The 26,532-nt window shown below is 40.7% G+C and overlaps 1 protein-coding gene across 10 annotated transcripts in view; it reads right to left on the reverse strand.

Annotated features, from left to right (window-relative positions):
• The window catches only part of CAST (calpastatin), a 70,640-nt gene that overhangs the window by 38,944 nt on the left and 5,164 nt on the right, over positions 1-26,532 (reverse strand). For 4 of the 10 annotated variants that reach the window (XM_020793227.3, XM_020793231.3, XM_078386290.1 and 1 more), the window contains exons 2-4: positions 21,120-21,179; positions 12,398-12,469; positions 3,491-3,553 (exon numbers count right to left, since the gene is read on the reverse strand). In XM_020793227.3, coding sequence (XP_020648886.3) covers positions 3,491-3,553; positions 12,398-12,469; positions 21,120-21,179 — 195 coding nt within the window. Of the gene's footprint in view, positions 1-3,490; positions 3,554-11,484; positions 11,672-12,397; positions 12,470-21,119; positions 21,180-26,532 lie in introns of those variants that run through there. The other 6 variants (XM_078386289.1, XM_020793228.3, XM_078386291.1 and 3 more) reach the window with 3 other exon arrangements.

Here is a 26,532-nt window from a genome sequence, read left to right on the forward strand (position 1 = left end):
AAAAAAGTAACTTTAGTCATAACGGTATGTGATCATTATATTATTAGAGATCTTTCATATGAAATCACTGGAATTTTTTAAAAAAAGAACACTCAAATGCCAAAATCCATTGTTCTTTTATCCGGATGGAGTTTGGCTTATGGAGTTTGGATTATGTTGTAGCCTATGGATCAAGACAATCTCACAATTTTCTTGGCTCTGCTTGGAAAATACTGCACTTGACCATTTGGGACAGGAACTACAGTACCAATGCAGACGGCCATTTTTCCATCACACTTCAGAGAAGATACAGTACAAGGCAAGCATCTCTCCAGGGAGGCTCAACTGACTCTTTTGCTTTCTTTGCTGCTCCAGTAAGCCTGCAAAGGAACCTGTATGTTTTGCTCATGGCAAACAGATGTCTGTTGCCATTGGCTTTGCCTGCACAGAAAAGGAATCTCAGTCTTGTCTCTTTCCTTTGTTGGGTCAAGTTATACGTGTACAATTCTCACAAAGTCCAATTTTCCTGTCCGGGATATTGTTTGAGCGCAGTTTTCCATGGCTTAAACACCTACTCACAAAGCTGGATTTTTAAGCTTTTTCTCCCTGCCAATTCCCCCCTCACTTAACCTGATAGAGTCCAACAGAGCTCAGAAGCATGAATGTCTGTGTATTTAAAGTTGATCTTAATTAAGGCACTGCCCATCAGTAGATTCTGGCACTTAGATTCTGTTTTACTCCTAGAGAACAACATGGGCTAAAGAATCTTTGTTCTTGTGGTGGGAGAGGTACAGTAGCCTTTCTCTGCAGCATGTAATAAGTTTCAGTCAGTGAAACTTATGAAGGAAGGAAGGAAGGAAGGAAGTATCCAGTATTGCTGTAAGTGTTCTAAAGTAAAAAAGTAAGAGAAATACAGGTCACTACTGCATTAGGAACTGCTATGTTAAGTCCCCTTAAAGAAGCAGAAGAAACAGAAGCTCTGATACATGTAATTAGTCAATGCTTGGCTTTATTTTAGCTACAGTTCAAAAGTACTTGGCTCCCTGATGTATGGGACAGACCAGAAATGCAGTGCTACAAATATCGAGAATTTTAACATCCTATATTTATTCTGTAAGTAACAACGAAGAGCTGCTTTCTATACATTTTTGTATAATTTATAGGTATGTACACACCTGCTTCCACTGTAATGTAAACACAGCCACTGCTGGATTAGCTAGTAAATCAATTACTGGAGCAAACAGATACCAGCAAGTATGTGACAGAATTAATACTCCCTGTCACCAAGGAAATCAGAGCAGTAAAGGAGGAAAAAAATGAAGTGCTGGTTGCCCATGAAACATGTCAGTCTCTATTTCTAAATACTGTACAAGCCCACATCCAAAGGGGGACATTTCAGAGGAAAACCAGTATTTCTTTTTCTAAAGCATCACAGCACCCTAAGCACAATGCGGAGTTCTTCAAGGTCCATGTAATTTGCATAATGACTGGATAACTTCAGTTTGTGACTGGACAACTTCAACAGCCTCTCTATTCTTCAGTGGTACTACTTCTCCCACATTCAGGAATTTAAGCAAAAGTGCCGGTATGAGAAAGATATACATACATACCTATATATCTACATACATAATTACTAAAGAGTTAGATTATTCTTCAATTCTGTTTACAAGACAAAACATTTCAGGAGAGACAGCACAATTAATGTTCACGTTTAACTGCAGTAAAAGCTCATTTAGCACTGATTCCCCACACTGTTAATGCTTGAGGAGCCATTCTGTGGTCTTTGACAGTGGCCCAGTCTATCTAGAGGTGGTAGAATGGGCCTCTGGGATAACTGATTCTACTCATTCTGTGCTCCTTTGTTAAAAGGACCCTCTTGCTCAGTGATTCAATTAGCATTCCATTTTCTTGGAACATATCCTGAGTGCTAAGTGGGACATTACTGTATATTTATTTGCATGGATTTGGCTTTGGTGGCCTCTCTAACAAGACAGGAGGAATTCAACCATATATAGCTGACCCTATAAATAGAGTATCAACTAATCAACTATCTCCACTTGAAGCTATAAATAGTTTAACAAATACTTTGTCTATTTATATGGTTACTTGACTGACAATTACATGGGGAGCAATACATATGACACCATCAGGATAGACTGTTCAGATTCTGACTTATAATAAAGTTCAGGAAGCACAGAGTGACATATGCATTCACAGGTCATGACAATTTTATCTTAACAAGAAAATTAACTAATGACTGTCTAATAAAATACTTGAATGGAATAAAGACTCCAGACCATAAATAGTTTAATACTTGACAGCAATAGGCACATTCAAATTATCTCCATCAATTTCCTTTCTTTAAAACAGAATTTATTCACTAGCATATATTGCAAATCAGAGTATGGTATTATTCCCTCTCTGATATTTGCTCTGACTCTTATGATTTAAAAACCCAAAGCAATATTTGAGTTAGTTAAATGTTCATGACAGCGTGAGTTCCCATGCAGGCTGCCACCATACACTCTAATACAGGGGTCCCCAATCCCCAGTCCACGGCCCGGTGCCGGTCTGTCGGCTACCTTGAATTGGGCCACGGAAACAGATCTCTGCCCCCCCGCACGCACGATGGGCATGTCACGCTCGCGGAGTACCATGTCACACCCGCACACATGCGCGTGAATGTGACACATCCCTCCCCAAGTGCAACACGCCCACCCACGAGTGTGACACCCCCCGCGCACGGAGCCCGCACCCCCCAACTGGTCCACAGTCCCAAAAAGGTTGCAGACCGCTGCTCTAATAGACACTGGAACTTGCCCTCCCATGAACCTTTGTGAGTTGCAGGGAATCCAGCCTCAGGTGGATGCTTTTACCATTCAAAGCAGCAGCAGAGTGGGAACAGCCTGGAGGTAGATTGGCCTTCTCCCAACTCCTTTGGTGACTTACACACCATAATTCTGCCTGGGGTTTCTGGTCAAATTACGGGAGTGGAAGTCCTAGAATTCTGAAAGTCCCACTCTTCATAACAGCAGAAAATATACAATCCCCATAACATTTAATTTGACCCACAGGGGGTTTGCTTCCAGAAATTCTCCCCCCCCAATCTGTGTTAGCCAACACGGGCTGCTCTCTTGTTGCGTAGTTCCAAGTGTGCAACAGGAGTGATATCACTGCCTACTAATTAAAGATTCCTTTTTTTGTTTGTTTATGGATATGTGACTCATGTACAATGATAGGTGTCACAAGCACCTCAAAATTGAAAAAAAGGCTCTTCAATTAGCAGCAATCTGACATGGCAAGTGACATCACTCCTCTTTTGCAGGCAGAAGTATCCAACAATATACAGCCCAACATTCTAAGTGTTAAAAGGGGTAAAATGAGGAAGACAAAGGGCACTTTCTAAGAGAGATACTGTATAATCACAGCTGTTGCCAATAACATCAACTGCTGGAAGAAAAATATTAAGCTACCAGGCAACTTTGCTTATTGTTTGCTTCAGAAAACATACCTTTGTTTCAGAAGGTTTCATGGTGGGAGTCGGTTTTGAGCCAACAGCGGATGAAGGCTGTACCTGCATTATAGTATAAACATGTATTTATAATTAATTATTCTACATAACTATTAATAACGATTTAAAATTATAGAACATATGGAGCAAAAATAAGACACACTTCTGTTTTCTAAAACTCACTTGGTCCTCCTGAACTTGATGGATTTTTTTGCCATGTAGATACAGATTTCTCACAATCTACACACTGCACTCAAGATACTAGGATAATTTTATTCAAACAGAGAAATAACTGGAAAGCCACAGAGTAACAACAAAGCTATAGGAAGGTAGTGTGCTCACTTATAAACTGTAAGAATAGAGTGAAGTGTTTTAGGAATATGTGCCACAAATTGCTGACAGAATAAGAAGAATAACACTACCTAGCGTGCTTATATCTGATCTGCATCAGGTCAGATTTGAATGTACAGTATCATTTTTTAAAAATGTTACTTAACGTGTGTTTGCTTTGAGAAACAAAAGTGGTTTATCCACAAATATCCACTGAAATCCATTATATATTTAAAATAATTAATTAAAGGTAGATTTTGTTTTGACATATGTCTGAGTAAGGACCAATTGCTATTGCCTGACTTAGGAAAAGAACATCAACCATCACAGGCTGTTCACAAAATCATTTTCAGAAATAGGGTGTCAAAATAAGTTTTCCACCCACCTTTCTTGCATCCAAACTGAAACTATGTTTGCAATTAGAATTCAGAATAGTTCTTATACATCTAAAATGGCACAAGTATTAATTTAATCATTATTAAACTACTGTGCTTATTCATAATTCTGTCTTAAGACCCAGCATTAATTAAATTGCTGGGTATGGCTTTAACTTGCCAGGGATACTTCCAAAACCAGCCTAAATAACACATTGCACATATTCTGAAAGACATTGAGACTGGAGTTTTCACAAGTCCCAGATAATAGATTTGTAGAAGGGCCAACAGAATACTGGCTTTATTTAAAATTTCTACTTCACCTAACTTGAAAGGTGCCCTTACTCTCTTTGTGCCCACACTGTATAAAATCTGGCACACACATTTTACATATTCAGGGATCTTGAGTGAGAATGTTCACCACTGACAGTCTCCGTGTCTATCTGCTCTGCTCATTTATAACACTCCGATACAACTTTAAATGGCACAGCACTATCATACAAAATCCTGAGATTCACAGCTTGGGCATGCAAGTTACTTTGGGGGGGGGGGGCTGCATGCAGTCCCATAGCACTTGAGCCTTGTAGGAGAAAATTATACTACCTCACCAGAATATAAATTCCAGGGTTCTGTAGAATGGTGCTCTTACTCACATCACTAAAACTGAACAGTGTAGGCCGCATTCTCACTTTCAGCTGCTGAATATCACGCCCAAAGGTGTTCACCAAAGATCTAAATCTGACTACATTTCCCATCAATCTCCAACAAGTAAATGCTAAAGAGAATACGTCATACTTTCAGGAAACTGCCTTAAGCCTAATCGAATTACATGCATACAGTCATATTCCTTATTAACACAGGACTAGCAAGTATCTGTTCCACCCTTCCTTAGTCATACACTACCTGTAAAACTTTCTCAATCAAACATTCTCTTTGTCTGGGCTCAGCAGAGTTCACATTTCAGGCAGTTTGGTGCCAGGTGCCAGGGCGCAGAAGCAGGCATGAGGTTTACAGAAAGAGGTTGAGGTTCACAGCAAGAAACAAATATCAGAGGGGCCAGAAGCAGAGGTGTGCTCAAGCACCCATCAGGAAAGTGAGCAGAAGCTCAGGCCAGTCACTCCACATCAAGTGTCCGGGATTCAGACTGACAAGTATATTGCGAGGCCAGAGGTCCTGGTGGGTTGGGACTAGATTTTTTTTAATGGTTCCCTTTTTGGCAATACAAAATGCATATACACAGGACCAACCTGTATGGATCAAGACTGCAGGGAAGAGGAGACCGGATTTTAAAAACCTACCCTCATATTAGAACTTGGAAACAACCTTGTGAAAACAATGCATTAATAAATTATAATTAAATGCCTTACTCATCTTCTTAACAGGAGCATAATAGCAACAACATAAGACATCTAGGTACAATAGCAATCTGTTGTTTGCTTTTTACTGATCATGCACTCGTCCTCAAACTAGCCTGCCTCCCCTCCACTGCTAAATGTTTAGTTTGACCCCCTAATTTGGCTGGCCTCTAACTGAAAGAGGGGTTGCTTTCTTCCAAGCCTCACAGCCAAAAAGGAAGAAAGAGGGACCTCTTCAGGTTTCCTAGACTATTCTTCACCCATTCTGATATTTGCTGATATTTCTGGATGCAAAAATGTACTCTGCTAACCACTGCAATATTCAGGGGCTGAATCCATGTGCTCACTAGGCTGCTGCTTAGGGCATCTTACTCTGTTAACAGTACAGAACCCTCTTCTGGATAAAAGCTTGAACTCTCCCTATCTAAAAATGTTGAAGAATAAGATGGAAACCATGGCAATGTAGATATAAATAATGTAAATGTTTCCAATATTGTTATAAAGATTTAGGACTATTTGTTACCTTATATTTTTAAGTTCGAATCTCCGGCAAGGACAGACAGGAAAAGGCACAAGACAGCTGAACAAGCCAATTTTATTAAAGTACAAAAGTTCAGCTGGGCCTCCCATCTTAAAAGCAGAGGGAGACCCAGAGCAAAGAGTGAACCTATGTTTTATAATGGTTACAGACAAAGAGCCATAAAAGTACTACATTGCTATTGGTCATCTGTATCCCAACTTTTGGATCTCGGCCGTGATTGGACTTCAGGTATTTCTGCAGTTGACCTATTATTGGTCATCTGTAACCCAACCTTGGATCTTGCTCCTCATTGGATCTGAGATGCTAACTTAGCCAATCTATTGGTCAGAGGAAAATATCAAATTTATGCCCTGATGTTTCTTTGACCTGTGCCCAAGATACGCCTGAAAGTCTGGGAACAAGAGTATCCATTATTGCTGCCTTCCTCCCCTGACATTCCAATGACACTTTGGGCAGGGTATAGAGGGCCCTTTTGTTATTCTAAGTGTAGCCATCTGGCCATAGTTTACCACAATGTCAGTTCCTGGTGTAGGATGGGGGTTTCTTGTTTATTTAGATGGCCCATGGATGGGCCATAAAGACTCCCATCAGGTATGGCTGGCTTTTGGGCCTGGGGGCCTGAATGGCCTCTGCTCTTCCCTAGTCTGAGGGGCAGGATCAGAATAACATTTGGAGAATGTATAAAATGTATACAGCATTAAGGAAGTATAAGATACAATACAAAATAAGATTCTAAAATACAGTTGAGATAAAGTGTATAAAACCATAACTGGTACTGTACATCCAGAGCATTTGTGGTATAGATACAGTGGAGATACAATACTGTTACAGCTACATTGTGAACAAGATGTTAGTACATAGTACCATGCAGATTCTTATACTCTGTTTCTCTGAAAATAAGACCTAACATGAAAATAAGTCCTAGTATGATTTTTCAGGATGCTCGTAATATAAGCCCTACCCCAAAAATAAGTCCTAGTTAAGTGAAACCCCACCCTCCACCATTGTGCAGCAACCAGAAGGAAATGACAGGACTGTATTTGAATAAACGTAAATTATTGTACATGAAAACAAAATCCCCTGAAAACAAGCTCTAAGCATTTTTGGAGCATAAATTAATATAAGACCCTGTCTTATTTTTTAGGGAAACACAGTAACAGCCATGCTGTACTATTCTAGGTTTTTCAAAGATCCAAAGGAGTAATTAATCTGCATTGAAAGCATATTGCAAGGAAATACAAAAGCCCAGAGTGTTTCCTTTTTAACTACCTAGCTGACATATTATATATAAGTTTATTACTTTTAATCAAGGATCTTGTATTTTATTTTGCACCATCTCTTTTTGGCATGGTGCAAAATTCGTTAAAAAGAAGGTTTTGTCCATTGATACAACACGTGAATACATGTTGGGCTTGGAAGTAAATACGAACACGTTGCCTGGTAACTGACAACAGCTGGATGACCCAGAGCAAAACAGAACTTGGGAGGGACTTCATCGTGTTTGGGGGGGGGGAGGCACGCCCAGTTAGAACACAATGCAGAACTGCCTGGTGACCTGCATGCAACTGGGTAGGCTTTTAGAAAAATAAAAATAAGTGAAAGCAAAGTAAGGCAATATATTCATTGCATTTCTGAAAAGTTAAACATAAGGTATACTTTCAATTCTCTACAACTCTTCAATGGGCAAAAATGTTACAAAACATGGGGGTCAAGCAGGAAGTCCCCAAATTGAGCCAGTTATGATGCCCATGCCTCACGCAGTCAGACTGCTAGACGGGCAAAATGGAGTTTCAGATTCGGTACAAGACCAAGGTGACAAAGGTATCAGTTTGCAAGCTCTCCATCTCGCTGAAGGCAAAATATTTCAAATAATTACAAAGGCAGAATTAAACCTCACCACGGAGGTTGCCAGAGTCTCATAATATCAGAGTTCAACTAAATAGTTATGGTAAGGAAGCAATGAAAAACACTTCTGTCTTAAAAGTACCAATGGGAGTTCCTGGGAGGAGGACCTTAGCCAATGGGTTCAAATTACAAGAGGCTTTTAATTAATGCTGCGCTGAAAATTTGGCAGATCTCTTGCAATTGGATAGAAAAGACATCCCCTTCAAAGAGAATCTGAAAGAAGAGAACACTTCAAAGAAATTAACATAGGAGAAGCTCTGGGTTCTTAAGCTTCCCTTACTTACGAGGTGGCTTGAGTGTGTATGTGAGAGGGTATGTTTTTTACTTCAGCTCTTTGGCAGCAGGCTTACAACTGCCCCAGTTTTGGATAGATGTGATATTTGGAAATTCTGAAATAGGTGCTAAACGCTGCAGAATGACAAGGGCTGAGTAAAAATTCCATAAAAAGAGCTGTTCTGAGTTTTTTCTTTGCCATTCTCCCTTAAAAATAAAAGGTTGCTTTGAATAGTTATTTTCAAAATGATTATTTTGGAATGTTTTTGGTCTGGCTACATCACTGTCAACAGCATTATAATGCCCTAAAACAGGTATGCTCTCAGATATTCTTGGACTACAACTCCCAGAAGTCCCTGCCAACACAGCTAGTGGTGAAAGAGTTTTAGTCCAAGAACATCTGGGGACCCAAGTGGGAGCCACTGCCCAAGAAGGATAGTGAGAATTGTGGAACAAACAAGATGGTGGCCATTATCCTGGTCCTTGTGGCCATTTTCACTAGTAGTGTAAAAACAAAAATTCTTAGGAGGGAAAAAAACAAAGGTTGCTACAACCATAGCTAATGGTGAGCCCCACCTTTGAGAAACTGTTCAAATGTATCTTCTTCTCTTGGAGAAATTAGGTGAAATGCTCCCTAAAAATGGGGGGGGGGGGATTTTCAAACTGCCGTTTGAACACAGCTATAGTTTCAACTACACTTTAGGAAGAATTTCCTGATTACATGAGCTCTCCATCAATGAAAACACGCAGACTCAGACTTTAGACAGTCTCAGATCTTATATGAGCCTTGTGGTGCATTGGCTAAACTGCAGTACTACTGTCAGGACCCTGCTCATGGTCTAAATTCGATCCTGACAAGTTCAGGTAACCAACTCAAGGTTGACTCAGGTTTCCATCCTTCCAAGGTCAGTAAACTGAGTACCCAGCTAGCTGGGGGTGGGCGAATGTGTAGCCTGCATAATTAAATTTTAAACTGTAAACTGCTCACAGAGTGCTTTAAACCCTATAAAGGTAAAAGTTCCCTTTGACATTTAGTCGAGTTGTGTCTGACTCTAGGGTGCAGTGCTCATCCCCGTTTCCAAGCCATAGAGCCAGCGTTTGTCCGAAGAAAGTTTCTGTGATCACATGGCCAGCGTGACTAGACACAGAATGCCGTTACCTTCCCACCGAGGTGGTACCTATTTATCTACTCACATTTACATGCTTTCGAACTGCTAGGTTGGTAGCAGCTGGAATTAATGAGGGGAGCTCACTCTGTCGCGTGAATTCGATTTTACAACTGCAGGTCGTCTGACCTGCAGTACAGAGGCTTCTGCAGTTTAACCCTCAGCAGCCTCACATCCCACGCTTTTATACCACTCTATAGGGTGTTAAGCCCTATACAGCGATATAAAAATAGCACACTATGATCCAAGCCGAAATTATGACTGCACCTAAACCTGTAGGTGCTTTCTTCAGAATACTGATTTTATAGGCCACAACTCTCTGTCCACCACAAAATAAGGAAGTCCAGGGTCTAAAATTGCCTAACTGTACCACTGCCACAAAACATAGCAAATCTGAGAAAGAATTGAGCCAGATTTGGAAATCCAAAGTGTGGCATGTTGATCAAGAAAAGGCAGAAGATCAAATGTCTACTGTTTATACTGAGACCTGGCCAATGCAAAGGCTTTTACTAAATGTCCCTCAAAGAGGCAAAGATATAGTCCAGGGGTCTCCAAACTACAGCCTGCGGGTTTTGTCCGACCCGTTCCCTTCAGCCTGTGCGCACAGGGAGGCGTCCGTTATCTGCAGTCACTGCCTGGAGACAGGATGGCCTCTCCATGGGGAGATGGCAGCAGGAATGTACAGGACTCGAATGGTTAATCATACTATTTCAAGATACGTACAAGAATAAAAAGTAATCTTTTAATCTGGAAAAACTGCCATCTGATGCAACTGCCCATCAGGTTCACCCACTGTATCTTCTAGAGCAGCGGTCCCCAACTTTGAGCCTCCAATGTTCTTGGACTTCAACTCCCAGAAATCCTGGCCAGCAGACGTGGTGGTGAAGGCTTCTGGGAATTATAGTCCAAGCACAACTGGAGGCCCAAGGTCGGGGACCACTGTTCTAGAGAACTCCTACAGATATAGTTCTTCACAATGGTACACAGTGAGTTAGAAACACTTCCTTTTATATCCGAAACAAGTGTTTCTCTTAATAATTTCCCCACTATAAGTACGGGTTTTGAAAAGTGTACAGAGAGAGCAAACATTCAATTAATTCCCTCCATTCTGACAACCTTTCGTTTACACATCATATCTACAAGTTCCAGTCCACTCAAATACGAAAATTAGGGCAATAAAGCCATTTCGAGTTAGACCGCAGGGCTTATTGTATTTGAGTCTGTCAGCAACAATACATATCTACTCAGAAGCAAATTCCACTGAATTCAGTCAGACTTAATTTTGTGTAAAGAAATTTAGGAAAGAAATTTAACAGCACCAACTCACTGCAAATTCAATTGCTGAAAAAAGCTGTTTCTTTAAAACACGGAGAAAGAAGTTACAATTATTTCATCCATCATCCCTGCTACTGTAAGCTTAACAAATGCAATCTGTAGACTAGAAGAAATCACTGTTTCTACGCATGCCTCAACAAAGGAAAAGATCCCAGTATGACAACAATTGCCTTACCACACCCTGAATGGGTATTTTCAAAATATACAGGGAAGAGACAGTCAGCAATGACACATCGGAATTCTAAGAGACACCTCAGTGGGTTTCTGGCACTCAGCAGTCTTAGTAAGCAGCCTTAGTCCCACAACCCTGGAGATGCTGATATCCTTAAAACATTTTGCCAAGATCTTTTCAGCTGCTGCTTTTATAAAATCTTTTTTTTTTACAACTACACAACATGATCATCCGTATCCTTGTGAGAAAAGCCAATCTTCTTCTGGCAAGAAATGAGAAACACAAGGCAAACACATTATTAAGGTATGATTTGCTATAAATGCCACAACAGCATGAATGCTTCAGCCAGCCCCCCTCCCCTTACTAAGCACGTCACCAACACAGCTAATTCAAAACTCATGTTTCCACAGTACAGAGAACTGAAGGCTAGTAGAAGGAATGAAGGCACACACTTGACAACACCACACGCAAAATCTTCTGGCAGAAACAAAAATATCCAGGGGAAAATAAAAGCACAGCACTCACTCTATACACCGAGAATACGGCTTCCCAAATACCAGACTAGTCAATCAGGCCGATCCTTATCAGACACTCATTTTCATTTCAGTCTGTGTCAGTTCTTCTGCCTGTGGTTTCAGTTTTAAGACAATCCTATCGAAATCTGTGTCTTTGAGGATGACACAGCCAATCCAAACAGCACATCCTCCCAACACTCTCTGCACACGGGCTTAGTGGCTCCTCCCTTCTATGACAGTTTATCCAAACAGGTTTGACAGATCCTCACGTGGAAAAAAAAATAGCCAACTAGCCTAAGTAAAAAGGGAACCGGAAGTGCAAATCAAAGGTGCGTATTTCATTTCAGTGGCTTGTAGCCAGGAGTTATGGATCCTAGATATCAATGACGTTTTATCACCAAGATTTATTGTGGCCACTGTTTTTTTATAATTTAGCAGTTACACAAGACAGTAAGAGGGCTTAGAGTAGGAAAATGAATAAAATATTTGTAGACCTGGTAAAAGTTACTTTTCAGATGACAACACCTAGAATTCCCATGCAAGTGGAGGATTCTGGGAGTTCTAGTCCCCAAAGTAACTTTTCCAAATTCATACAACTGCAAGAGTGGATGACGCCTTTTACTGGACCAAACTTTTTCAAACTTGGTCAGAACTCTTTTGCCTTTTTACAAATGGGAAGAAGAGACTGTCAAATCTCTCCTCAGTTCAACACCTCACCCTCCATAAAATTGACATTTAGTCCCTGATGATTCCTGCCTATTCATCAAGAAGAACTTGTGGGTACAAAATCTTAAACCTCTTTCGAATATCTCCATTCTTGCTTTATATCTAAATGAAAATTCGACATCCCACCAGTACATGTAAACCACCAGCAGTACATTAATTCTGAGCATTAGCAACACTTCTAAGAAAGTAGGCTTGTTTATAAAGACTTGAATTACCTTGCTGATGGAAGATGTCCCACTTGACTGTGTTTTAGGAGATTCAGCAACACCTGTCTTGGCAGGCTTCTTCTGAGAAAGAAAACGTTAAATAAAAAAATAAAAATTAATACTGACAGCAACAAAGGAGAAATGCTTCTATAAAGACAGCTACTAGGTTCCATTTCTAGAGTTTTTTCCATATTTATATATGTGTGAAGATGTGTACATATAAGTCAGAATCTAAAATGTTACTTCTGGGGACTATAAATCCTTTTGAAGCGGGGGGGGTGCCACTTCTTGCATTCTCATGCAGGAGACAAGAAATATCCTATGACTTGCAATTGGTAGGCTGCTTTGAAATAACAAAACAGCTTATTTCAAGGATGGGCAGTTTTGCAAGACTTTTCACATCCCTCCACTGAAGTGGGTTTCTAATTTACATTTCTGAGGTAAAGAACAATTGTAGTTTACAGATGTAACCATAATGGGGAATTATGATTGCTGCTACATGGAAAGCAAAGAAGAAAATTGTGTCCAGGAAAGGAGGATTTATCACAGAAGAATGATATAAGAATGGTATAAAAGAACATACAATGAGGACATAATGTTACAAAATGTCAGAGATCCCTCAGTTACTTTACAGATCTATTAAACCAGTGGTTCTTAACCTTTGTTTCTCAGATGTTTTTGGACTGCAACTCCCAGAAGCCTTCACCATCAGCTCTGCTGGCTGAGGTTTCTGGGAGTTGCAGTTCAAAAACACCTAAGTAACAAAGGTTAAGAACCACTGCATTAAACAATAGGGGCTGTGGCATAATGGAACACTCAAGAAAAGGCAATACGGATAGAATAGTGCCACCTTCAATTAATGCCTGTTATACAAGAGCAGAACCACTGTCACACAGCATGGCATGTTCTATAAATCCAGCTAGTTCAATGAAATATGTCAATTGATGGATTCAAGACTACCAAAGGTGATAGAAGAGTCAGCCGTGTCACGTGGCCTTTCCCTTCCTCTATACGCACTTCTCCCACCAAGGCCACCAGGTAATTTGAACTTCAAACCTAGCTTGAAACATAACTGACAATGGCATAAGAAATCAAATGTATCAGCAATCATTAGAATTAAGTAGCACTCTTGCTACGTTGCCTAAGAGTGGTAAAACATACTCAAAGGAACACTACTAGTCTACTATAGATCTTATTCTCTAGCCTGTCAAAAGCAAGACCTTGCCCTGTGTTTACAATCTAGAGATTTTCCAAGTTACATACTGTATCAAATAAAGACTTCAGTAGGCAATGCACCACTGACATCTTCAAAAGTATTAATAATATAGTCACTTCCAGCTAGTTTTGGAACATACATGGTTGGCAGGAGCTTTCTAGGGGACTCTATCAGCAGCAACAAGTTTCAATATATTATCTTAAGTAGCCACAGTCATACTAGAGATGTCTAGAAATCTGTTGCATATTATTTTAACCTATTGTCATAACAATGGGTTTCATAATTGGTGTACCATCCTGCCCATTTTGGAAAAAATCCTACATATGAGGAAGGTCCCACTGATCCAATATAACTGACACCTGGATAAGAAAGAGAGAGAGAGAGAATTGCAGCTATTGCTTCTGAGCCACATTAAGTCAAACACTATAATTCTTAATATGCCTGATAGTGAATATCTGTAGCTTAATCACTAAAACAGAACTTTTAACCAACTGGTATTGATCATGTTGCAGTGAGATACTATTGTGTTATAGCTCAGAGTAATACTTATGGGCCCAACTAAATGAAACAGTGTTTAACCCTGTAAAACAGGGGGAAAGCCAAAAAGCACTTTACACTGATGTGATTTTCATATGTAAGCAAATTCTTAATCTAAAAGAGTGCAATAATTTGCAAGATGACCAATAAGATAGCTCAGTGGCTCAGGTATCTGGCTGCAGAGTCAGAGTTTCTGGAGTTCAATTCCCCACTCTACCTCCTTGACAGGGCTAGACTTGAGGATCCACAGGGTTCCTTCCAGCTCCACAGTTGTTAGATGATGATGATCTACTAAACACTGACTTTATAAGACCCTGATACCATTTTTGAAACACAATGGAAATTTCACTCCACCCATATAAGGTGATGGTTCTTGTGGGTTTTCCGGGCTGTTTGGCCGTGTTCTTAAGGTTTTTCTTCCTAACGTTTCACCATATTAAGTCAGTGGTTCTTAACCTTTGTTACTCAGATGCTTTTGAACTGCAACTCCCAGAAACCCCAGTCAGCACAGCTGGTGGTGAAGGCTTCTGGGAGTTGCAGTCCAAAACTCCTGAGTAACCCAAGGTTAAGAACCAGTGTATTAAGTGACATTAGTCAGTTGAGCAAGAAAGGGAGCACCCAGTAGGCTTTTCTGAGGCCTCACTAAACGTTACCCAACAAGACATTAGTACAAGTTGTGTAACAGTGGCGCTATGAAACATAGGCAGATCTGCACCAAATTGATATATGCTTACTCAAATTTTTTTAAAAAATTTAATTTTTAAAAAGATTCTGACAAAGGAATAACAAAGATAACTATATGCCATTCAAGTCAGTTCTGACTGACAGAGCTGATGTCAGTTTTGACTGACTGATGAAGATATAGAATCTAAACCTCTGCCATACAGTCCGATCCAGGCCCTTTGACTTTCAACCAAGCTTCATTCTATACTAGGGGATAAAACTGAACCATATGAATATCACTGTGGCTCCTGCCAGTCCACCATATTACATATAGGTTGTGACAAGCCACACGTCACACACTTGTCTGTTTCCTCAATGCACCTAGAAACATGCTGCTGATTGTTTTCCTAATTAGCCCAAACTACTGCTACTCTAAGTTTCACATATGAGCAAAGGGATGTAACGTTTCCCTTACATGAACTCCCCACCTTACCTGAAAAATGATCAGTGTACTAATTGAAGGGTTGAGATTCCCTGCGTTAAAAAAAAATGAACCAGTATGTCCTTTCTCTCTCTTTCCATTCCTTTCCATGACAACTATAAATTTTTAAATTTAAAAAACTGGATTTTTAAAAACCGAAGCCATTTCTTCCAAATCAGTTGTTTTGACTGTCAATTTTGTTTGTTTTTAAAAGCCTGGTTTGATAACAGTTTTAGTTTAAAATGCGTTACAGCTCAAACACCTCATTGTAGTACAGTGATACTGGCCAAAATCCTATTAGACAGGGTCTACCTGCACAACAGGAATGAGACATCTGCAGTGGCAAATTGCTCTGATTCAAGGCTTCCTTCTGTAGAGGGTGCACACGACTTTATCACTTTGTGTATAAGATGTGCCCACCCTGAAATTGCAAAAGAAAACCCTCAAACACTGGCAATCTGCCAAAGATGCCACTCCCGTTCTGCAGGCTGAGGATTTCAACAGGATTTCAGCTTACATATTCTAATTCTATATTAGGAGATAATGCATTCACATACTTGCTTTTAAATTATTTTATAAACAAAATCCTCCAGTTCTTGGAATGTTGGCTCAATTTTATGAGACATCAGTCCATAAGCTTCTCTACAACTGTTTAGGTGAAACTTTTAAAAATAATGTTTAAGCTTCCACATAAGAAAATCCTCCAGATTTCATGGCTAGCCCACAGATTGTTCACCTACCAGTGCCTTCACAAATCTGTTTCAATGAGCTTTGACAACTAACCTTATACAACTGCAAAATTAATCAAAAAGTTTTTCAAAATAAGTCACAGTTCTGTAACTATTGTAGCAAAGGACCAGATAGTGCAATAAGATTTGGCCATTGTGACCCAAACGGCTATGCAGGAGACAAAGAATGGGGGAACAGGTTAGGTGTTCATCAAAACTACCGTATTTTTCGCTTCATAAGACGCACCTCTAAAGGGTCCTAGGGTGTGTTCCAGGACCCTTTAGAGCAGTGGTGTCGAACTGTGGCCCTCCAGATGTTCTTGGCCTTCAACTCCCAGAAATCCTGGCCAGCAGAGGTGGTGGTGAAGGCTTCTGGGAGTTGAAGTCCAAGAACATCTGGAGGGCCACAGTTCGACACCACTGCTTTAGAGACTCACACTGCCCCCTGGGGGTCAGAGGGGGTGAAACTGCCACCCTCTGGGCCTCTTCTGAAGCTTCCCAAGGCTCAAAAGAGTCCCAGAAGGTGGCGATTTCACCCCCTGCTGGCCCTGTGGGGGGTGGGGGAGTGTCGCAAGGGTCCTGAAAGGCTCACTCGGACCCTTGTGACACTCCCCCCATGCCCCCCCGGGCCAGTGCCAGCGAAATCGCCAGCTTCCAGGTCCTTTTCTGAGGCTTGAAAGGCTCAGAAAAGGTCGTGGAAGCTGGCGATTTTGCCCCCGCCGGCCCCGTGGGGGGTGGGAGAGCATCGCAAGGGTCCTGGAAGGCTCACTCGGACCCTTGGGAGTCTCCCCCCCACGGGGCCAGTGGGGGCGAAATCGCCACTTTCGCTCCATAAGACGGACAGACTTCCCCACACACACACTTTTTTTGGGGGGGGAAGTGCGTCTTATAGAGCGAAAAATACGGTATATGGCCAGCCAATGTTTCTTATAGTGATATGCTAAAGAGGTGGAAATGGAAGTGATCACATAATTATTGGCTTTTGATAGAGCAGTGGTCCCTCAACCTTAATATACAACTTATACAATATAATTTATAACTGTATAATTTATACACAACTTGTCATCAAAGGAAAGTACAGACGTCTTCCTTTTGGGAGAGAGGGAATGCACACAGGCATGTGCCTTTTGCAGAGAACACACTGTAACCTGTATTTTTGATTAGTAAGGTAAAGGTAATGGTTCCCCTTGACAATTTGTCCAGTCATGTCCGACTCTAGGGGGCGGTGCTCATCTCCATTTCCAACCCATAGAGCTAGTGTTTTGTCTGAAGACAATCTTCAGAGGTCACGTGGCCAGCGCAACTAGACATGGAATGCCATCACCTTCCAACTGTGGTGGTACTGATACATCTACTCGCATCTTGCATGGTTTCAAACTGCTAGGTTGGCGGGAGCTGGGACTAGTGATGGGAGCTCACTCCATCACGTGGATTTGATCTTGCGACCACAGGTCTTCTGACCTTATAGCACAGAGGCTTCTGCGGTTTAACCCACAGCACCACCATGCCCCTGATTAGTACTCTAGCTTAATTGAAAATATTTTTATTAAACAACTCCTCCAATTAAACTGTGAATCAACCCATTCTCTATGAATCCATTTTTACCAGTCTGGAAGGCAAAACATTAATTCTGATATATAAAATAGCTGTATGTTAATCACAGGCCAGATCTAAACCCTGCTGCAAAGATGTACCGAATGACATCACAAAATAAGAGTGTGGCTACAGAATCATGAAACACATTGACTGAAATCCTGTTATAGTAAATCCAACTGGACAAGTTCCATTGATTCAAATAGGCCTACTCTACTTTAGCATAATAAGTCACAACCAGAGTGGGCCCATTTGCGGGAATCAATGGAACTTCGAAAGGAGTTGACTCACCAATGCCTCACTGATTCCATGAGTCTACTCTAGGGCACCTTTACTGCACTAAGCAACAGGATTTCAGCCAGTATTGTGCCTGTGCTTCAGCACAATAGGAGACACAATCTAAATTAATCTAATATAAAATGCTTACATTAATATATTCAAAGAATAAGCCAAGTTAGTAAATGGTTTAGAGAAAATAAAAACCTGAAAGAACTGGGCTCAAACTGCTTTTTAAAATAATAATGCCAATGATGGCCTAGAAATCTCTCTATTTGATAGGAGCCCAGAATAACAAATGACAAAGCTAGAATTGTTGGCCCTTTACACCCACCTTGACCACAAAATGTTTACTTTCCAAATGAAGGAGCAAATTTTGGCATGGATTAGGTATGATGGGGGTCAGAAAATGGTAAAACAACACTGTCCATGTTATTAAAATAAACCTATTCAAAAATAACTTGAGGGCACAAAAAGCTGTTACTATTATTGTATTGCACCTCCTGGAAATAAAGGAAGGATCATAACATTAAAAATGTTCAAAATCTGTGAAAAAGAGCCAGTAACCTCAAGTCCTCTTTTTTCAAGGATGTTTACATAAATGTTTTTTTGGGGAGAAGCAGCAGCAACATCATGGCCTGAAAGCATAATGTATATGCATAGCACATGCCATCACAACACACCTGTCTGGGCACACATCCTTTGGGCCATTATCACATTCCATGTTTTTAAAAGCATACAAACAGTAGAAGGATAATCCAAAAAAATCTGGAATTTAATATGCAACACAACAAGCATCATGAATGAACTCCAACAAAATTTTACATGGAGTGTGGAACATTAGAGGGACAAAAATTAAGAAAGCAAAAGTCTAGTGGAATAAATATAGTACTTAAGAATATACTTGGCTTCTTTAACATCATGCTACTTACTATAACTTTGGTAAGTCTTGCAGAGTTGAGGAAAAATAGTCTCCACATTTTAGATTTAGGTCAGTCCTGGAAATAGTAGTAAACATTCCAAGAGACTAAAAGCAGGATTTACATGAGACACCTTTGGAAGATAGGGAAAGGGAGGAATAGCTACCCTTGATCAAGTTTGGGGTCTACAGGGGCCTAAAGAGTTCCATTTTTCACACTGCTTTCAACTACCTTTTTAAATATCAGCTAACTCAAATTAAAATGTTGAGGTGACACCCTTGACAGTTTACAAGAACAAGTGTAATTGGATGTATGTATGCCTGTGTACATTAAAATGAATAAATTATTTCAGCAGAAGGTGGCAGCTCGCTCCCACAGACACTCGTGGACATCAGGGGATTATCAAACCTAGCAGCGCTAAATAAGACGGATAAAGTAGGAAACAGAAAGCAAACCTACAAACCGACAAGAATCCCCACACCTGAACACATACAACAAGTGATCAAAGTCAAAAACACAAACTGTATCTCAGGTTGGAAAGTTAGAGGTCTTTAAAAGCAAAGATACGTGCATAGACTTATGCTATAATATCCAGACTTATGCTATACTCTCTTCTTTGCACTGAGACTACTATCAAGCAAGTCCTAACTTTCAACAACTTATTGGCACAGTTTTATGTCCAATACCACAAACACTTAAATGTTTCCAGGTATTTTTAGAAGTAGAATTGCCATGATAGTACAAATTCTTAGTGTTTTGAATAACACATCACAGAGCTTAACTAATGTATAAAATAACAAAACAGTGCTGTCTACAAGCAACTACTCATGCACTTCCAGTCTCTGTGTTTTCAATGAGCAGTAATTTAATATTTCTCCTAATATCCAGGCAGGCCAAAGAAAAGGCTAGGTAATGAAAGAAGCAAGTCAACAGAGTCAAAGAGGATGTATTACAGTAGACCTTGTTCTTCAGGCAATGCGATATCTAGTAATTTGCCTAATAGAAAAGGAAAATTGCCATCCGTTCAGGAAGTCTCAAATGAAGCAACTGAGATTTAGGTAACAGGATGGTTGGTGTTGCTGAAATGTCAGATCACTGTTCTTTTAAACTCCAGAGAATTCAGTTTCAGTCTGCTGGGCTGATCTGATTAAACAAAGCATTCTGCTGAGCCACAGCACTGTCCCTCTTTGCCCGTCCATCCCTCTCCGCTCGCAGTAGTCTTCCCACGCTGCTGCTATTTAGATTACAAAGAGCATGCCCAGGAACCTATGTTATTTATAATACTCTCCAAAGTGCACCTGAGATATTTTTGCACAGCTGGCCAGTTTTACTTTAACTGTAAAAGGTCAGTTCAATTGGTGTTCAAATAAGTAAAGTTTGTGGGGGATCTTTTGAAATGAGTGTTTCTTGCAAACATACTTAAGCTTTGTAATTGTCACAAAATTTACGAAGATAATATCAATGCATATGTGCAGTTCCACAAATTTTGTGCAGCTTTGGTGACCAGCCATGTGATTTCAAGGATCAAGATCTTCCCACTAGAGTGGGGTCTTTTTCCTCCTACCTTCAAGCTGCACTTCCAATATACAGTACTGAGGAAGATCGAGAACAACTGCCTGCTGGGATTTCGTGCCATCACCAGATCCCCCTGAACTTTAAAAAGTAGCTTTAAATAAATAGTTTTAAAACATTTTTGAAAATAAAATTTGGCTCAAAAAGTCCCCTTGTGACCAATATAAAGCAAAGGGGCAATTCTTTCATGTTTCAAGGGTCAGTCCTCAGCACTTTTCCCCATAACCCAAATGTAATTTTTTAAAAATGTGTACTTTCTAGAAGGAGCAGTTGGGCTTTTTCAGCGGGGGGGACTATTAGTTCTAACAAAAAGGAAAGGGCTGCAAGAGTGGATGCAGCCCTCTGTGGCTCTGCCAGATGTTACTGGATTACAACTCCCTTCAGGAATTACAGGAGCTGAATCTAGCAACATCTGGAAGGCCAGATTGTCTACCCCACACAACTGTCTCATATTACTCATTTGCTCCCCTAATGACTGCAGAGAAAGCCTGAGCCTGATGATTTCCCACTCACAATATCCATAAATAGGATCAAAATAGCAAATAGGATCAAAAGTTTTTTTTTAAAGGTAATTGGAAGGAGTCATGAAACCTGTGTGTGTGTGTGTGTGTGTGTGTGTGTGTGTGTGTGTGTGTGTGTGTGTGTGTGTGTGTGTGCTTCTTGAGCCTTTAAAAACACTTCAAAAACAACAACAAAACACTTTTTAAAACGAATTCATCACATTGACTTAAGATTTTTGAGCTACCTTGGCTGCTTCTGCTCCTTTTTGATCCCCAGCTGCTCCACTTGCACTTTTATCACCATGCTAGAAGAAATAGAAGCCACATTGTTAATAGAAGCAAACAAATTACCCACAAAAGATAAGATGCAATGAACTGGGCAGTTACTTATGTGCACACCTACCATGCCCACAGGAAATAACAAATGAAATCAGATAAAGTTTTTTTTTTTGGTTGCTCACTTCAACAGCCCATAAAAGCTTGTGCCAAATAAAACTTATTAGTCTTGAGGGTGCAACAAGACTCTTTGTTTTTAATTTTCAAATGGGTAGCAGTGTTACTCTGTAGTCTGTTGCAGCAAAAACAACTACAGTAACTCATGGAGGGAACATAGGAAAAAATAAAGGGACAGGTAGTTGAAAGTACTCAGACAAGAAGTCAATAATTAGCTTGTAATGAAGCAAGACACACCACTAAAATAAAAATGTCCTGACTAGATGTATAGTGCACCCTCTAGTGGATTATACTGTGCACCAGAGCAGACCTGGGAAAAGCGCGGCCCGAGGGCCACATATGGCCCGCAAGCCGCTCCTGTCTGGCCCGCCGGTCGTCGCTCCAGTCCGGTGTCCAAGCACTTGTTCAAGCCCAAGACAGACTGGATTTCTCTCACTGAACAAGTTGAATATCAAAACCATTTATAGCTTTTTGTCTAAAGTTGATCAGTTGCTTATCTTTAACATATCGCAAAAAAAAAATCTTTAGTATTTGTGAAGATTGACAAGTTTAAAATAAAAACAAACAATACTGTTTCATTTTATTCTTAAGTAAAGTTGGTTTGGCCCCCCGAACACAGTTCAGGTTTTTCATGTGGCTCCCCCTATAGAAATTAATTGCTCACCCCTGGGCTAGAGGGTGCACTATACTGGGGCCAGATGAACTGGCTTCCCATTTGTTTTGGGAACACAGTTCAAGGGATCAAGCCTCCCCATGAGTTAAGTCACCAAGAGAAGCCCTTGCACAATGTCTCAAGTCACTACAACCAAGCTTCAGAACTGTTTATCTAGCAAGGCCTATCATCTTCCCACCCCAATTGCTTTCCAATGCAATCTGAAGACCTTGTTTGTAGCAGGCACAGGGACCGTAGAGCCATCCAGAAACATGTGGTTGGACTGTAACTCCCACAATCCCACTCTACTGGCCACTCTAGGGATGATGGGAACTGAACAGCACATGAAAAACCACAGGTTCTCTGCCCCTTTATATGGCTTTATTGGAAGTCTGTTGCCTCGAGCAGTTTCACTGTAGCTTCCCAGGTTGTTTATAGCTCCCATACTTGAATGTTTTATGTTGTTATCTGCTACTTGTTCTTTCAACTGCATTTGCTTTGTTGTTTGCACCATACTTTATTGTCTCTGTATTTTCCTATCAGTTACCTTAAACTTTCAGGAAAGGTAAGATATAATTATGTTAAATGGTGTATCGCCCACAACAGGGAGTTCCACAGCCTGGGCTCCAAAACACAGATGGCTCTTTACTGTGTTTACCATTGGATGTGTTTACCATCAGATCTCTCCTTACGCTTCTAAGGATCCACACCAAGCTGATGTAATCGACTGCTGCAAAATGGCAAGTTTCTTCCTACGGCTTTATTAGCATTAATGCTTTAAAATTTCCTCAGCACATTTTATGTTAGGCTTCAAATTGGAACATAACACGGCAAAAGCTCTGCAACACATAATAAGCCTTGAATGCTGCAGACTGCTTTCATCCCAACTAGCTCCAAGGAAGCTAAGAAGTATAAGTACTGTCAGACACACAGTTGTTTTGTTCTATATAAATTACACTTGAGTGATTCTATACTGTACGGTATAAATGGTTGACAATGAAGAATAGGTTTTCACCTTGCAAAAATGGTTCTACGCAAAAGTCTACATTTTAAACATTATGTTCACAACTCTAGCCTGCTAAACCAGTCCTTAAAGCACTAATTAAATGGAGAGAAACGTCCACTCTTCAGTTGACAGTATTTAAGATGTAGCACTTCATTGTGTATTTGCAGGAATCTTTAATCCAGTATTTTAGTAATACAGCACTTTAAAAAAAACCACCATAACATACTTGACCTTCTGTACAGCAACACCTCCCCCCCAAAAAAAATCTAATTGGTATATACAATATTCCCACTGCTTCTACATGCATTAGAATTTTCATTATATTTTTGTTCACCGTTTCTTGCAAAGAGCTCCAGACAAAGTAAATTGCTGTTGCACCACCCCAGTTTATCCTTCGTTCATTTATCCACTAAAGTCACTCAGCTTCCTTCTGAGTAAGGATTTCAAGCTCTACCTCTTCAATTCTAGTATAACATCCTCTAATCATGACATGACACTGGTTCTCATGAGAGGCATTACTGCCATTAATATATATACGTGGTTTAGCTTTGTGCACCATGTTTCTCTAGAAAAGCCCTTGCTTTATAAAAAAAAGAAAAGAAATATCCTATGGCACCTTGAAGGTCTTCAAGGCAAAGTCGGTGGGGAGAACTTCTGCGTCTGTGGCTGTGATACATCCCTTTGCTCTAAATACAGTGGTGCCTTGCTTAATGGGCGCATTTAACGACGAATCCGCATAGCGACGGATTTTTTGCGATCGTTTTTGCAATCACATTGCGATGTTTCTAATGGGAAAAATCGCTTTGCGATGATCGGTAAGCTGTTTCACTTACCGCTTTTCGCACAACAATGATTTCCCAACAGCTGATCGGCGGTTCCAAAATGGCCACCGGGTTAAAAAAAATGGCCGCCCGCTATGTTTTCGCCCGGATTCCTCGCTTTCCAGGCAGTGAAAATGGCGGCCGTATGGAGGATTTTTGCATAAAGGTGAGTTGGCTTTTTTATTTCGCATACTGACAAATCCGTATAGCGACAATTTTGGCTGCACGGATTATCGTCACAATGCGGGGCACCACTGTACAGCATTCCATGCCATAGGTGCAGGCAGAGACCTCTTGCTGATATCAAGATCTCTACACAAACATCTGCATGCAGCTATAATGATATGCTGCAATCAGCAACAATTTTTGTGACTAGTTTAAAAAATCCCACTCCTCCGTGATGCCTGTGTTGAGTTTTCTTTGGGGTGAGGTAAGAACGACAGAACAATTCTCAAAGTACTACAGGTATTACTACAATTAATACTTCACCCACTGCTCAATTAGAACCATATTCTTTTTAATGTATTTAAAACAAATAGATACCAATGGCAGTATAGGGAAAGCATAATTCTTTACTTTGTAAAATGTTAGCTACGAGATGAGACCCTGAGAAAGAGTAAAGAAGATTGAATAATTGGGCTAGGTACAAACACCATCTTCAAGGGAGCAGCTTTTTCAATTTTCTTCTTCACCATTGGCAATAATGTTCAATGAAGCAGAGTAATGTGCCATAAAGCCATGTCCTTTAGTGGCCACACCTATCAGCTCTGGCTACTTGATATACAAGTTCAGCTTCATAAACAAGAAGGCAATGAATTAAAGTGCACCATAAACTTAATATATTGCACACTGCTGAGCCTTTCTTCCCTTTTTACTTATAAGCAAGTATTCAGGACTTCAATCCAGATCGGAGCACTTTCATTCCATTTCCAAACAGGGGATTTAAAAAAAAAATCAATCCACATCTACAAGAGTTTGTTTGTTTACTTAATTCCATGAGGATGGGTTTAAGGAAATGAATACCTGGGTATATACATGATACAGTAGTTTCAAATCCCACCCACTGCATGCTATGTGTTTAGGGAATTCTGTAGTTTAAAACACAACCCCCCATAAGTGACACAGGGGATATTACAGGCTGAATTAATAAATAGAGGTTTCTAATAATGCAAGCGCTCACTGGAAGGACAGATCCTAAAGCTGAGGCTCCAATACTTTGCCAATCTCATGAGAAGACTCCCCGGAAAAGACTATGATGTTGTGAAAAAATGTGAAGGCAAGAGGAGAAGGGGACGCCAGAGGACGAGATGGTCTGACAGTGTCATTGAAGCTACCGGCACGAATTTGACCAAACTCCGGGAGGCAGTGGAAGACAAGAGGGCCTGGCATGCTCTGTTCCATGGGGTCACGAAGAGTCGGACACAACTTAACTAAACAACAACAACAACAATAATGCAACTTTTTGTAGCTCATTGCCAAGATCAGGTTTTGGAGAAAAACATATGCTTTATTATGTACATGACTAGAGATGGGGGTATTCATATTCATATATGAATATCCCTGCACAGGTGGCAATAACGAGGGTCCGGCCCCCTGGGGCCAGACCATCCACTCACAATTCCATCGCTGCCGCCGGCTCTGCAATCCTTCCTATCACTCTGGAGGTTGTGATCGGCTTGCCATTCCTGGCAGGAGGTAGGACGACGAGCCTCCCTGCCAGGCTGAAGAGTGGCTCACCGATCGCAAGCTCCAGAGTGATAGGAAGGATTGTTGAGCCGGCAGCAGCGGCGGAATTGTGAGTGGATTATCTGGCCCCAGTGGGCCAGACCCTTGTTATCGCCACCTGTGCAGGGATATTCATATACGAATACCCCCCTCTCTATTCATTACAAATCATGTCTTTCTACATCTTTCATTACCTCCTTCTGTTTTGGGAGAATATACAAGAAAAGTTTCAGGCAAGGGAAGAGTGGGAAAAAGCCTAAACTTCACCAAGCACTATATAATTAGTGGATAATGTTTGGGAAAGTTACATTTCTGAATGACAGCTCCCAGAATACCTAAGTCAGCAAGGCTTGAAATGCAGACTACAGGATTTGGGGATCTATTATCCAAAACATGTAACTTTTCCAAGTTCTCAAAATGTATTACCGTAGCTAAAAAAATTAGAGAACTGCACCCCTGCCACAAAGACTATCTGGTTGGATGATCTCTGCAGGCTGCAAAAACAACTCCTCTCTCCAGAGCAGCATCTCCAGCCCCTGATGCTACCCAGAATGCTGGGGAGGGGGCCCTGCTTATGCCATGAGTATCCACTTTAATTTCCAGGCAACCTTTCCTTTTCCAGCTATTTCCCTAGGGTGCCAACTACTTCTGTGTATCATTTTCAGCACCCAGATGGGTCCCCAGGTAGAGGACACAACAGGAAATTTTTTTCAATAGCCAGTTGAACATTGACATGTGCACCAATTCTGCTCTTTAACAATATTGTTCTTCTCAGTCTATCCCTCCCACTAATAAAATCAATCATGAAGAACTGTTATAACTTCACTACTGCAAAATATACTGGTATATTCCAGCTTTAAAAAAGAGAGGAAAACAGGTTAGCCTATGACACTGCTGATTTTGTCCCTTTACAAGCAGATAGATACATAAAGAATTTAGTTGGATCCATGGGCAGCATGCTTCTCTCCCCCTCTCCTTCTTTTCCAGGGGAGCCAAGAGGA

The sequence above is a fragment of the Pogona vitticeps genome, chromosome 2 (assembly GCF_051106095.1).
Source record: "Pogona vitticeps strain Pit_001003342236 chromosome 2, PviZW2.1, whole genome shotgun sequence".
NCBI lineage: Eukaryota > Metazoa > Chordata > Lepidosauria > Squamata > Agamidae > Pogona > Pogona vitticeps.